The sequence below is a fragment of the Microcaecilia unicolor genome, chromosome 2 (genome assembly GCF_901765095.1).
Source record: "Microcaecilia unicolor chromosome 2, aMicUni1.1, whole genome shotgun sequence".
In the NCBI taxonomy this organism is placed as follows: domain Eukaryota; kingdom Metazoa; phylum Chordata; class Amphibia; order Gymnophiona; family Siphonopidae; genus Microcaecilia; species Microcaecilia unicolor.
This window is the reverse complement of record NC_044032.1, coordinates 190,525,285-190,540,855: the sequence shown is the minus strand read 5'-3', so window position 1 is coordinate 190,540,855 and position 15,571 is coordinate 190,525,285. Positions and strand designations below refer to the sequence as shown.

The window sequence follows — 15,571 nt, the reverse complement described above, 5'->3', positions numbered from 1 at the left end:
TCTCAGGACAGCCTTTAGTTGTTCGCTTCATGAGAGGTTTGCTTTTGTCAAAGCCCCCTGTCAAGCCTCCTAAAGTGTCATGGGATCTCAATGTCATTCTCACCCAGCTGATGAAACCTCCTTTTGAGCCACTGAATTCCTGCCATCTGAAGTACTTGACCTGGAAGGTCATTTTCTTGGTGGCAGTTACTTCAGCTCGTAGAGTCAGTGAGCTTCAGGCCCTGGTAGCCCAGGCCCCTTACACCAAATTTCATCATAACAGAGTAGTCCTCCGCACTCACCCTAAGTTCTTGCCGAAGGTTGTGTCGGAGTTCCATCTGAACCAGTCAATTGTCTTGCCAACATTCTTTCCCCGTCCTCATTCCTGCCCTGCTGAACGTCAGCTGCACACATTGGACTGCAAGAGAGCATTGGCCTTCTACCTGGAGCGGACACAGCCCAACAGACAGTCCGCCCAATTGTTTGTTTCTTTTGATCCCAATAGGAGGGGAGTGGCTGTGGGGAAACGCACCATATCCAATTGGCTAGCAGATTGCATTTCCTTCACTTACGCCCAGGCTGGGCTGGCTCTTGAGGGTCATGTCACGGCTCATAATGTTAGAGCCATGGCAGCGTCGGTAGCCCATTTGAAGTCAGCCTCTATTGAAGAAATTTGCAAAGCTGCGACGTGGTCATCTGTCCACACATTCACATCTCATTACTGCCTGCAGCAGGATACCCGACGCGACAGTCGGTTCGGGCAGTCAGTTCTTCAGAACCTGTTTGGGCTTTAGGATCCAACTCCACCCCCCGAGGGCCCTGTTTGTTCTGTTTCAGGCTGCACTCTCAGTTAGTTGGTAAATTTTTTAGGTCAATCTCAGTTATGTCCTCGCCGTTGCGAGGCCCAATTGACCATGGTTGTTGTTTTGAGTGAGCCTGGGGGCTAGGGATACCCCATCAGTGAGAACAAGCAGCCTGCTTGTCCTCGGAGAAAGCGAATGCTACATACCTGTAGAAGGTATTCTCCGAGGACAGCAGGCTGATTGTTCTCACAATCCCGCCCGCCTCCCCTTTGGAGTTGTGTCTTCCCTTGTCTTTGTCTTGCTACATATGAGACTGGCCGGCACAAGCCGGTTTCGGGCGGGAAGACGGCCGCGCATGCGCGGTGCGCATCGGCGCGCGAGGGCTAGCAAAGGCCTTTGCTAGTGAAGATTCCGATTGGAGGGGCTGCCGTGGACGTCACCCATCAGTGAGAACAATCAGCCTGCTGTCCTCGGAGAATACCTTCTACAGGTATGTAGCATTCGCTAAACTGCGCTATTCATTGCATGAAAGAAGTGCCAAGTCTTTAGTAGTAAGAAATTGAGGGGGTCTTTTACTAAAGGTTAGCTTCAGTTATCTGCAGCAGGGCCCATTTTATTCCTATGGGCTCCGCTGCAGATAACTCGAACTAAACTTTAGTAAAAGACCCCCTGATCGAAGCAGCTATGATAGTGAAACATAGCACTATGTCAGACAGAACTGCCGCTTGTGGATATGAGTGCAGTTTACCTTGAATTCCGACTGTGAGAGGCAATGATCGAAATTTGAAGGGCAGAAACACAACAAATCAGTTTTGCTCATTTAAGATGCGTTTTATTACATATAAGAGAATTAGAAATTTGACTTTTTTTGAAAGCTGAAACTGAGTGAAACTATTTACATATCTGAATTTTATATATGAAAAAAGGACCGATAAGGATTTTGAGTATGGTGTACAATAGTTATGCCTCACACTTTAAGAATTGGTTTCACCCACTGTTCTGATGGTCCACAAAACCACTTGAATGTAGTTCAAAGGAGCCCTTGTTTGAGATTATTAATTAGATGCTCATGCCCAAAGTTAGATGGGAAATATGCACTAAACTAGTATTCTATAGAGCAGTGGCGTAGCTACATGGGGCCAGGGGGGCCTGGGCCCCCATAGATTTGGCCCTGGACCCCCTGCCGATGACCCGCCCAACCCCCCCCCTCCCACCGCCAACCCGCCATCGCCTGCCTTTGCAGGATGTCAGAAACAGAAGGAAGCCTTTTGCGAGAAGAAGACCTCAGCTGGCGGGGGTTGGGGTCCCCTGCCAGCAAAGGTAGGCGACAGGTTGGCGGCGGGGGGGGGCAAAGTCAGCAATGTGGGGGGTCGGCGGGGGGGTTGGCGGCACTGGGAGGGGGCTAAAATGTGCCCCTTCACCTTGGGCTCTGGACCCCCCTCCCACCAAAGTCTGGCTACGCCCCTGCTATAGAGCACTCTGCACAGGTTACCCTTTACAGAATTCTAGATTAGCGTGGATCATCCTAATACCTAATTTTGACCGCCATTTATTGAATCTCCCCATAGTGGGAGATTACCAACAAAGCGCTGCTGAATATTTGGCTAAAATAACCAGACAGACTTATCTGTTTACCTTTAACAATGGAGCTGTGGCTGAAAATTGACCCCAAAACTTTCTCTGACAAAGCTCAGTCAGTGGACATGTTTTCTTGTTTTTTTTTTTCAGATATTGATGAGTGCCAGGAACTGCCAGGCCTATGCCAGGGTGGAAACTGTATCAATACTTTTGGGAGCTTCCAATGTGAATGCCCCCAAGGCTACTACCTCAGTGAAGAAACCCGCATCTGTGAAGGTGAAGTTCATTTTGATAAGAGTGGAAGCGGGAGATGACTGGAGACCGAGGGGTGGGGGGGGGGGGGGGGGGGGGGGTCAGTCATGTCACTGACAGCCACTTGGCAGGCCGGCTGAACCAAGAATATGTTATCACTTAATAGCTACTTATGAGCATATTTTTCTCCATATATATGCAGACATCTTTGTGTGCATTAGAAGAGAATTCCTCCTTTTACTATGGATAATGTCTTAGGATCCAGAGAGCTTTGAGGAAACAAAATTCCTGACAATGCCATCTAACCCTGTACAGAAAGACATGTAGGTTCATTTTCAGACAGTCCTTGAGTAGGTGAAAGAACCAACCAAGTTTAGACAATTATTTTAGCAGAATTTTCGTCTGAACCTAACATGGCCCCCCACTGACAAACCCCCCTCCTTCCAAGCACAACCCTTTAAGTCCCTCCCCACTTTACCCTGAGGCAGCAAGGATCATAGTAGAAGCCAATTTAAAAAAAGTGCTTGTGGATGTTGGGAGGGGATCATGTACTCAGGGCTAGTGTTAGACATGAGGTTTTTGTAATGGCTTTCCAGCTCAAGAGGAGAGAAGCTAAACCCTAGCCGGCTAGCATTTGGCCTGCTATTGCAGCACCAAGTTTTCGCTGGCCAAAGTTAGAGGGCTAGCACTGAAAATAAGTGCTAACTTCATAATTTTCCCTTTCTCCCACCCTACCCTCACATTTATTTACAAACCCTTCATATATCGCATATGCCAAAATATGGCTTCTAAGTGATTTTAGAAAACAGTAATAAGCTGCTAGAAAAGAACATGGAAAGATTAGTGGTGAGCAGGACAGGCAAGTCTGAAAAGATAGGTTTTCAAGGCAGATTTGAACCAGGGTCCAATAAGCGCGGTAAGTATGGCAGGGGGCGCTGACCTCTGGAGGGCACCACAAGCCATGTTTACTGGCAGCTCACAGTTCTAGCCCCAGCCGCAGCCCCCAGTCCCCACCTGCCCGCCCTCAGGTCCCGAGACAGCCCTCTTTTTCTTTCTGCCACCCTACATTTAAATCTCTTTTACATCAAAGTGTCAGCGTCAGTGAAAGAAGCGGGCTGCCTCGGGCCTTCCCTCACTGTGTCCCACCCTCCTCTGATGTAATTTCCTGTTTCTGTGAAGGCGGGAGCCGTGGGACACAGTGAGGGAAGGCCAGAGGCAGCCGGCTTCTTTTACTGACGCTGATGCTTTGAGGTAAAAGAGATTTAGCAGGGTGGCAGGAACAAAAAGGGTGTTGTTGTGGGAGCTGAGGGTGGGCAGGTGGGGGGCTGGAACTGGAACTAGCAGCAGCAGCAGCTGAGAAGGGGGCTAAGGCTGGAACTTGAGGGCAGAAAAGGGGGACCGGTGGGAGAAAGGGTCTGGGGCAGAAAATGGGGGCAGGTGAGAGAAGGGAGCTAGGGCTGAAAAGAGGGGGCAGGTGTCTGGTTGTGGAGGAGTTTGTGCTGTTCTCACTGAGGGGAGTGGGGAGAGAGAAGGTGCTAGATGAGGGAGGGCAGGGGTTGGGAGGAGAAAGGAGAGAGAGAGGAGATGCTGGATAGGTAGGGGGCGCTGACTAATAGGCTGCAGGAGGCGCCAGAAACCCTAGCACCGGCCCTGATTTAAACTTACAGTAGGAGGGTTCAGAACGAAGGTGCACAGGCAACATGTTCAAAAGTTTGGGACCCCCTTATAATAAATGTATAAAACCAGAGTATAGAAGAGACTGTACCAATTCATCCATTCAAATTCTCTCCTTATCAGTCAGCATCAACAGTATCTCTCTTACTTAAGTACTATATAACTTGCCACAGAGAGTTTGGGACCAGTATAACTAATGACAGAGGTACGAGTAAACTCAAGTTGGATAACAGAGGGGTTGGAAGTTGGAGAAAACCAGCAGTGGCAGAGCGAAGAGAATAAGAAAGGGTGTAAGGTACAAGACCTTTCCATTTAAGCATCTAAATTTATCACCCAGTGATATTTAGGAGTCTAAATTACTGTTCAAAATGGCCAATTCTCAAAAGATCCTTTTGAAAACGTACCTTATACTGCAATATCAAATAATCTTATGGCAAAGCCCGAAAGACATCCATTTTAAATAGCTCTTTAATTTATGTTATAAAATGTCGCATATAGAATCTAAGCTTTTCCTAAAATATTTAAGAAACTGGTTTGTATTCATTTACTGTTGTTTGACTTGCTTTAGGAATAGTTTTTCCTAACGTTTACTCTGTTTGTTTGCAATCTGTAGATATGGATGAGTGCATTACCCAGCCTGGTATTTGCGGACCTGGTACCTGTTACAATACCTTGGGGAACTATACTTGTATCTGTCCCCCTGAATACATGCAGGTCAACGGTGGACACAACTGTATGGGTATGTCATCTACCTCTACCCTTTGTCGGACTCAAGACATTCCTGCCAGGGACAGAATCTCCAAATAGATTAGTTTTGAGCATACCATGACAGGCGTGAACCTCATTCCTAAGCCAGGGTATGTTGGAGATGATCTCAATCGGTCAAAGTTCATGCTCTGAGAGAGAAGCTGTATGCCCAATATTTCACTTAAAACTGTGTCATGAAGGTTGCAAGCCTTGGCCTCATTTCCAGTGGCATAGCCAGACCTCAATGTGTGTGTGTGTGGTGGGGGGGGGGGCCAAAACCCAAAGTGTGTGGGGGGGGGACATTTTGGCTCACTTCCCCACTGCTCTTCCCCCCCCCCCCACCCCTGCTGCCTCACATACCTTGGCTGGAGGGGGTCCTCAGCCCCTGCCAGCTGAAGCATTTGTCCAGCGCTGGTCTGCTGCATTGTCTGCCCTGCTCGTTCCCTCACATCACATACACACTCATTTTAATTAAGTTTAGCATGCGTGAAGCATCGCACTTGCTCAGTTTCACTAAAACAAGCATGTGCACAGTGTGAGGGGAAGAATAGGGCAGGCAATGGAGCGGAGAGCTGGAGACCAGTGCTGGATGAATGCTTCAGCTGGTAGGGGTTGGAGACCCCACCAGCCAAACCATGGGCCCCAGAGCCAATTTGGGGGGGGCCAGGCCCCCATGCCCCCCCCCCCCCCCCCATAGTTACGCCACTGCTCCTTTCTATACTTTGGATCAACATTACAATATAGCTAAGTGCAGGGAAGAGAAGAATGCTAATTCAAGTTGTGCTTAGTTAATCATTGCATTTGGGACTGAGCAGGGCTGCTGAGAGGCAATACCGGGCCCGGGGCAAACAATCTTAAGGGGCCTTCCCTCTGTCTTCGCTGCACTATTAGTCAAAAGTAAAGTCATTGGCTGGCAGGGAGCAGCTATCGAGAGAGACTGCACTGCTGGCCATGGGTCCTTCTTCCTGTCATGTACCACCACATAGGCGGGATGCAGAAGGAAGAAGGACCTATGGCCAACACAGCAGTCTCTCTTGATCGAAAAGCACATTTTGTACAACTGGCACCGGGCCCTCCTTGGAGGCTGGGCCTGGGGAATTCCCCCCCCCCCCCCCCCCCCCCCCAACTTGGTGGCTCTGGGGCTGTGAAGAAGTATTTTTCATAATTGCAGAATTGGCTATGCATGCACGGTGGATTTTGATCGAACCCCAAATTACCATGAGTGTACTAGTAGAAGGTTAGCTTCAGTAGGCCTCTGGCCTTCTTTCAGCCCAACCAGCTGTGTAACTATTGTAATGTCTGAATCACTCTTTCACATTGTTCCTTCTGTTTGTTTTTCACACACAGACATGAGAAAGAGCTTTTGCTATAGAAGCTATAACGGTACAGCCTGTGAGAATGAACTGCCTTTTAACGTGACCAAAAGAATGTGTTGTTGCACATACAATATTGGCAAGGCTTGGAACAGACCCTGTGAGGCATGCCCAACCCCAGGAACAAGTAAGCCGCATGATAGCCACTAGCATTATGGTTTTCACGAGGAATGCATTAACTATTTTCTTGCTTTGTGTAATAATATGCTATAAAGAGACAGAAGCAAGATGCAACTTTATTTCGTGAAGGAACCATATTTTTCTCACTGGAATGACTTCAGCCCTAAAGTAAGAACATTCAAATTCAATCAAAATTGTGAAAAAACTATTTAAAAGCATCTTGGAAGAATTTTTCAGAAAATCATTGGGTCACTTCCCTCTGCAACTTTAAAGGCTATGCTAGTCAAAAGAAAAAAAAAATCTGAGCCCCTAAATTTAGGCCTGCTATTCAGTCATCTATGTGGAAGTGCTTAGTAATGGAAATCAGCACTGACCATTCAAATTATTCTCCAATTTGACCATACCTATTTATAGTAGCCCAAATGTATGTGCTTGGAGAGGTTAATTTTCTTTTAGGAACATCTAAGGGGTCTTTTACTGAGTAGGCTTATCATTCGCTAAACCGGAAGTACCGCCGGGCTACTGCAGCATCCCGGCGGTAGTTCCCACCCTCAGTACGCTGGTGTTACCCAATGGTAATCAGGCAGTGCTGTGCGCTGCCCAGTTACTGCTGCATTAGCACGAGAGCCCTACCGCCACCTCAGTGGGTGGCGATAAGTTCTTCCGCTCCCCCCAAATGGCCGCCCAGCAAGTTCTTCACTTGCCACACGGCCATTTCTTTAAAATAAATTAGCCTTTTATCCACTGTGGTAAAAGGGGGCCTCAGTGTGTGTCAAAAGCACCCTTTTGCCGCAGCTTAGTAAAAGGACCCCTAAGTGTATTAGGGCCCATTCTATTTAGAATGATGAAAAAGGAATTCAGACCAGCTTGGAATGTGCTCTGTTACAGCACTTTTTTACTAAAGGGCTTTTGTACAAACCTGTAAGGATATGTAGAAGTGCACACTTATTTGCCAGCGTACACAGCAGGAGTAGACATTTTATAAATATACCCAGGAAAAATTAAGCAGCACAAAGTTTGGCAGCTTCCGTGTGGAACTATCAATTTCACAACTTCCACGTGTAAGTGGCAATGCTTCCACGCATAGCTGTCCAGTATTACAAACTGAGGGGCCCTTTTACAAAGGCGCGTAAAGGCCTACACGCATCCACCGCACGCCAAATCGGCATTACCACCTGACTAATGCATGCCCCAGGCAGTAATTCTGAATTTGGCACACGCTGAAAACACACAGTAGAAAATGATTTTCTATTTTCTACCGCGGGGGCGTTCCAGGTGGTAATCGGCATTTGGCGCATGCTTGATGGTTACCACGTGGGTAACACATGAGCCCTTACCGCTAAGTCAGTGGGTGGCGTTAAGGGCTCAGGCTAAAAAAAGAGATGCGCACTGGTTTTCATTTTGCCGCACGTCCATTTCCCAGCCCAACAACCCCCCCCCCCCCCATTTTTTCCAGACACGGTGGAGAAATGGTCCAGTTATTGTCCAATACACGCGCCCACACTAATGAAGGCCACTTTTTGGTGTGCCTTTGTAAAAGTGCCCCTTAGATATGTACGTGCAGACAATTGAGGGGCTCTTTTAGAAAGGAACGCTAGCTTTTTTAGCACTTGCTAAACGTTAGAGTCGCCCACAGGGGCGGCCCGACCATTAGGCCACCTCAGGCGGCACTCTTCAGGAGTAGCATCTCCCCACTCTTCAGGGAGCGGCATCTCCTCCTTCCTTCCTCCACCTCGTTGCGGCATTTACCTGTTTCGTCACGTTCCAAACCTAGCAGTGGCAGCGATTCCCATGCGCTGCCCTGCTGCCGGCACCTGCCTCTTCCCTTTACTGCAGCCACCTCTCTGATGTAACTTCCTGTTTCGTCAGAGGCTCAGCCAGCCGCAGTAAAGGGAAGAGACAGGTGCCGGTGGCAGGGCAGCATATGGGAATCGCTGCCAGGTTTGGAACTTGATGAAACAGGTAAATACTACAAACGGGCTGAAGGTAGGAAGGGGGGCAGCATCTCGGCTCGCGGTGGGAAGCGGCATCTGGGCCCGGGGGAGGGCTGGCATCTTATAATGGGCATCTTATCATTTAGCACACGTTAATCATTAGCATGCGCTAAATCTATTAGCACACTTCAGTAAAAGGACCCCCTTGTTAGCATGAGTTTTTTCAATATAATAAATTTATGTTGCAGTAATAGGATTGTTTATTATCACTTCCTGTTCTGATCATGATTAGGGATGATTTATGTTCTTTAGGAATATCATTGTTATATATTACATTTAACCATCTGCCTAAAATATGTTTGTTAAGCTAATTTTAGGACTCTCTGTGGCACTGTTCCTGGCTTCACCTTTGACATCCATACTGGCAAAGCTGTAGGTAAGTTGTAAGAATTACTTTTTGAAGCTATGTGTAAAATGTTTCTGAATTTCCAGCTTCAAAAGTTAGAAAATCATGCTGAGATATGAAAGACCAAAGATATTTCTTGTGTTGGAGCAAGTATTATTGTTTTGTTTTTACTCATGTAATCCCTAGAACAGTTCTACTAATGCTTTTCTACAGAAATGATGTGAATTAGTGTAACGGATTAACCCATAAAAACAGTCTGGAAGCAGTGGCGTTCCTAGCCTGGATGACACCCGGGGCGGATCGCCGATGCGCCCCCCCCCCGGGTGCAGTGCGCCCCCCCCCCTGCGAAATGACACCTCCCCCCCCCGGCGAAATGACCCCCCCCCCCGGGTGCACGCCGCTGGGGGGTTGCCGTGGCACGCACCTGTCGGCTCCGAGTTCGCTAACTTCGCTCGTTCGCTGCAGCTCCCTCTGCCCCAAAACAGGAAGTAACCTGTTCCAGGGCAGAGGGAGCTGCAGCAAACGAGCGAAGTTAGCGAACTCGGAGCCGACAGGCGCGCACCGCGGCACCCCCTAGCGGCATGCAGCCGGGGCGGACCGCCCCCACCGCCCCCCCCCCCCCCTTGGTATACCACTGGGCTTATGTAAAGATTACACAACAAATCTAAAAATGATTTACCACCTACAATGGATCAGATGTACTCCAGGAACAAGCCCCTAAATTCTATAAAGTTGAGTGCCCAACTTTACACGTAGGACCCTGTTTAGTAAGCCGCGCTATAGGCGCGCTGTTTATAGCGTGGGCTAGAAATTAGCGCACACTAATGCTAGAGACACTCATTCATTCCTATGGGTGTCTCTAGCGTTAGTGCGCACTAAAAATGCTAGCGCCTCTTAGTAAATGGGGCCCTTAGGGCCTTATTCTATAAAGGTTATGCTCCTAAATTTAGAAGCGTAATTTATGCTCCTAAATGTATGCTAAATCTATTGCAAGCAAGACCGGTGCTCTAACCAGTAGGCCACTCCTCCACTCCCTGAGGAGTGGCCTAGTGGTTAGAGCACCAGTCTTGCAATCCAGAGGTGACCGGTTCAAATCCCACTGCTGCTCCTTGTGATCTTGGGCAAGTCACTTAACCCTCCATTGCCTCAAGCAGGACTGGGGCGTGCTTAAGAGAGGGGCATCCTCGGCTGATAATGGAAAAAAGAAGGGTGTCCCTGACTAGCATAAGTGTTTGCACCTAACTGTATACGCATATCTCTACTTAGTTTTTCTAGTATTCTATAAAAGAAAGTAGGCACCTACAATTGAATTAGGTACCTAAATCTAGGCACCCCTTTATTGAATTGCTGTCTATGTGTGTACATGCATGTATTATAAAATGCAAGCATACATTGCAGATCTGCCCCAACTGGGTCGCAACTCTTGGGATCACCTACATTCATATCATATAAAGATAGGCATGCTTTTTCCATTCGCCCACGTTTTATACATATATACTCTCATGCAATGTTATAAGAGCTCTTTTCTGCATGTAAAACATGCTTCAATAATAGCAAATGCTTATAATGACCTCCATACATAAATTCCCAGTAGGTATGCTTTTTAGTCCCTTGACTTGAGCTCAACCATGGGAATGCTTTTTTTTTAGTTCACAAGTTGTATTGATTTTGAGAACCAGGGGAATTGTATGGTTTGATTGGTCTGTTTGAATTGACAGTGCCATCTATATTAGTCTAGTTGCCATCTTGAAGTCGGATTAGTTGAAGGCATGTTGATCCCCTGAAGCAGTTTTAAATGAAACAAGTGGCCCTGGTTGGGACTTTATGGAGATTTTAGTGGCAGATTGTAAAGCCATAGGAGATTCTAATCAAGACTGGAAGATAATATGGAGATCAAGTATATCAGGAATAGCGCTATCTGCTGGAAGAGGATTGTGTGCACTGAAGATAAGCTACATTTTTTTTTGGGGGGGGGGGGGTTAAAACATATTTAAATAATTTTAACTCCTCTGAAGGACTATTTATTATGCCAGTCTCCTTTTCAGTTAGATTTTTGACTGCAATACTGGCCCTGTTTGATGTAATGTGATAGAGGGTTTTTTTGACAACGGATTTTTCTGTCCCAGGGAGTAAAATAGGGAAATTGTTTATCGTTTAATCTTTTTTCTCCATTGATTGATTGATTAAAATTGTGTGTGTGTGTGGGGGGGGGGGGGGTCCTTTTGAAAGGATGGTTACCTAGAAGCTGAGCAATGAGAATATTTAGTATCATTTATTTATGTATAGATTCTTGATATACCAAAAACTGACTGCACCTGAGAGCGCCATTACGATCCTCTGCCCAGTATTTGGCTAAATAATACAAATGAAATCAGAGCACTGGAAATGCAACCTATCCTCCAAAAGCCATAAACTACAGAGTAAAAACTCCCTAACAATTTTTAGTATTAAATTTACTTTCTGATAGTTTAATTCTTATTTCTTTTTTTGTAATTCTGTTTTTCTGATTTCTTAAATATTTTGTAGTCAAAAGATAGGTCAATTACTACTACTACTACTACTAATAGCATTTATATAGCGCTACCAGTCACACGCAGCGCTGAACATTTGACATAGAGAGACAGTCCCTGCTCAAAGAGCTTACAATCTAGATATTCAACGCTATTTTAACTGGCCAGGAACCGCTAATATTCAGATGGAAATTGCTGGTTATCTCTGCTGAATATTCGCGGTTAGCAAATACTGCCGGATTCCATGTATCATGCTGAGATTTCCACGCAGAAATCGAAGCATATTCCATAATATGTGCATAACCTAATTGGTTAACAAGCTAATCAGCATTAATAATTGCCAATTAATAAGCAATTATCAATACTAATTGGCATTGATTAGCATTTATGCACACATCTGTCTAGGCATATTCTATGATATGCTATGTATAAATTGTAAGTTACATAGTTGAAAAGGGAGCGTGGCCATGGGCGTGGAATGGGTGGGTTGTAGGCATTTTGAAAATCAGCATTCATTGTTATAGTATACACCCAGTCCGTGCCTAATTTAGGTGTTGTCATTTATACCAGGTTTTACTTGGCGTAGCTGCCTGTGACTACATTTGGGGGATGGGCGCTCGGCATATGCTATAAACTGCATGGAAATTTCGGCTTATTATATAAAGTACACCTAAATTAAGGTGTATTTTATAGAATGCGCTTAGGCGAATTTCATTTTGGCGCTGAATTTATAGGCGTGGTATGTAGAATCTAGTCCATAGCAGCTAACCAGTTATATCGCGCAATGTAGCCAGCTATCTGCAAATGTTCAAGCCTTGGCCGTCTAAGTTTAGCGACCAAATCAGACCACCTAAATAGTAGTTCTATCTTTGGCCGCTATAAACTTAACCAACCAGTGCTGAATGTTCACTTAGGGGTCCTATTACTAAGGTGCACTGAAAATGGCCTGCGCTAGTGTAGGCGCGTGTTTTGGGCGCGCACAGATCCATTTTTCAGTGCACCTGTAAAAAAATGCCTTTTTTAATGGCTGAAAATGGACGTGCAGCAAAATGAAAATTGGTGTGCATCCATTTTGGGTCTGAGACCTTATCACCACCCATTCACTTAGAAGAAAGGTCTCACGCGCTAACCGGGTGGTAATGTTCTACGCACGTACAATGCCTTTTACCGCCCGGTTAGCGCCACATGCCGGAAAAGAAAAATTATTTTCCGGTGCGCGTAGTGGACGCGCATAAAAAAATGAAAATACCGCCCAGGCCACGCTGTAGCCGGGCAATAATTCCAAATTGATGCGCAATGGGCGCTCATAGGCGCCTATGTGGCTTAGTAAAAGGGCCCCTTAGCCGGTTAAGGACCTCGTTTACAAAGCTGCACTACCAATTCTCGGTGCAGCAAGCCCAGTGCATCTTTTCTAGCAAAAAAGGTGCTGGTACTCAAATGCCAGGCCACTCTTCAGGGGTGGGGTGATCACTGAGAGATCCATCCCACAATAACCAGGCCCCCTGCAACCAGTCACAGAACCTATAACAAGGCAGAATTGATGTGTAGAGCCTGAGCTCTTTCATTAAAACTTGGGGTCCTTGGGTCAATTTTAGCAGACAATGGAAAAGGTGCCGGTACTCAGTACCCCCAAGTACCCCCACAAAAAATGCCCTCCTGAGCAAGCCCATTCAATTCCTATGGGCTTCCTCTCATTTGCCGCATAGGAATCACTAGTGCAAATTTGTAGAAGAATCCCTTATTTTGAGCCAGCCCCCAAAAAACTGATATTCAATGCAGGGTACTGGAAACAGCCCAACATTGAATATCTGGGATCAGGGCCAATCGCAGCACTTACACGGGCTGCCTCCTGCAGTCTGAATATTGGGCCTCACGGCTTTATATGAAGCAGCCACTTATGTTTTTGGAACTTCTATTGTTCAACCAAATTTAGGAGAGCTAAACATTTGTGGCAACATTTGGACTTTTTTAAAATTAAGATCTTTGTGTTGACAAGTTGTATCACAAAATTAATGTAGCAACAGCTAGCTGATTGTGTGTCTTGGCAGCCTTTTAATGCATAGTTGTTTGTTTAGCATCCATGCTTCCTCTTTTATTTTATATAATTTATAGGTCCCCCTGTCATTAGGTAGCTTTACAGTTAAAACAATAATGCAGGTCCCCTGCTTGGTGTAAATTTTCCTTTTTGGGATGCCAGTCCTTTTTCCTTTCTGGCCCTCTAATGTTTCCCTTGGATGTAATGATTATGATTTAATGATGTAGGTTACATACACGTCAGATGCTTGAGTATTATTAGTCTTTCTTGTACTCCTTTTCCTTTCAAGCATTAGTTTAGATTTCCAGCTGAATGTTTAGTAGAATTGATTGTCTGCAGTACTTGTTAAAGAGTTTCCAAATTCTGTACAACAGTCCCTTTCTATTTTACTTTCTTTCTTTCCTCTGAAACTGATACTGCTGAATGTGTAACAATGACATCTGTTGTACATCCTTTTTCTCTAATTTCCTGCTGTTTGCATCACACATGCTTAATGTAGCTCTAAATATTTTTCCAGAAGTTTTGCATGGTCAATAAATTGCATTTGTCCTATTCCCAGAAAATCTACTCTTTGCCTTTCGTTAGGGAGGAAAACAATGTGCATGCATGGCATTTTCTAAAGTTCTGTACCAGTGGCGTAGCCACAGGTGGGCCTGGGTGGGCCGGGGCCCACCCACTTAGGGCTCAGGCCCGCCCAACAGTAGCACATGTTTAGCAGTAGCTGGTGGGGATCCCAAGCTCCGCCAGCTGAAGACTTCCCCCTGATGGTAACGAAAACACTACTCTCCATGATACTGGCACCTGCGCATGCTCAGTTTTCAGCGCATGCTTGCTGCAGACTGCCAAGGTGGAAAGAAGCATTTTCTCACCAGCTGAGATATTTTTTGGATGGTAGTTGGGGGGGGGGGGAAGAACACTTGGTGCCCATCCACTTCTTGCCTAGGCCCACCCAAAATCTGTTGTCTGGCTACGCCCCTGTTCTGTACACAGGGCTTTTTTTGAGGGGATACTTGGGGGTACTGAGTACCGGCACCTATTCCATTGTCTGCTAAAATTGACCCATGGACCCCAAGTTTTAATGAAAGAGCTCAGTCTGTACACACCGATTCTGCCTTGTCATAGATTATGTGACTGGTTGCAGGGGGCCCGGCTATTGTGGGGTGGGTCCTTCAGTGATCACCTCACCCCTGAAGGGTGGCCTAGCATTTGAGTACCGTCACCTTTTTTGCTAGAAAAAATGCACTGTCTTTACACAATCTTAACCCTCTTTCAGCTGCCTGTACAAAATAGCAGCTGTAAAGTAACCAGGCACTTTTGGTGTGTATCTTACACTGATTTTAGAGATAACCTAGCTCTGCCATTCCTCTTTGTGAATCGGTGTGTAAAATATGCACAGTAGAAGTGAGCATATTTGTTTTGGAGTATTTACTATGGGCCTGATATTCAAAGCAATTTAAGCGGGGTAGGAGAGGCTACAGCTGGCATAAATCACACTCAGTGGGCAGGCCGCCAATATTCAGTGGCACTACTATGGATATTGCTGCTGAATATTGGCGCTTACTGGCCATCATAGGTCCAAGCAGGAGAGGGGTATTATGGGAGTGGAGTATGGGAGGAGCTGGCAGTTAATATGGGACCGACAATATTCATTGACATTGCCTGTATAGTTAAAAGGGCAAACAGGACAACACAAAAAGCAGTCCTAACTATTCCTACTTAGCTGTGCAGGTGCCAGCCCTGAATATTTGCCAGCACCTGTGTTATTTCCAGGTACCAGTACATAGATTGGTGCGAATTTCCTCTCCCTCCTTGCTCTACAGCATGCTCAGATCCCCCCCTTTTGACCTCCAAGTCCCAGCAGGCCACCCTGGGCCTACCAGAACAGGCATGGTGGTTAGGGCAGGAGCAAACCCCACTCGCTCCTGCCCTTCACAGCTCCTGATCATTACAAATGGCCATCATGACTTCTAGCAGTAGTCCCATGGTACTACTGCAAGAGGCTGATTCCTAGTGGTAGTAGTGTAAGACTACCACTAGAGGGCGCAGCAGCTATTTTTAATCAGGTACCAGTACTCATTATGGCGGGGCCACCACCTATGGCTCTGCCCCTATGATGGCCACACCCATGTTAGCCACACCCCTTATTCCAACCATGGAGCA

The 15,571-nt window shown here is 46.3% G+C and overlaps 1 protein-coding gene across 1 annotated transcript in view; it reads left to right on the top strand.

Annotated features, from left to right (window-relative positions):
* FBN2 (fibrillin 2) overlaps positions 1-15,571 on the top strand; it is a 526,098-nt gene that overhangs the window by 323,156 nt on the left and 187,371 nt on the right. The window contains 4 exon segments of the mRNA XM_030191959.1: positions 2,511-2,636; positions 4,900-5,025; positions 6,381-6,533; positions 8,828-8,896. Coding sequence (XP_030047819.1) covers positions 2,511-2,636; positions 4,900-5,025; positions 6,381-6,533; positions 8,828-8,896 — 474 coding nt within the window.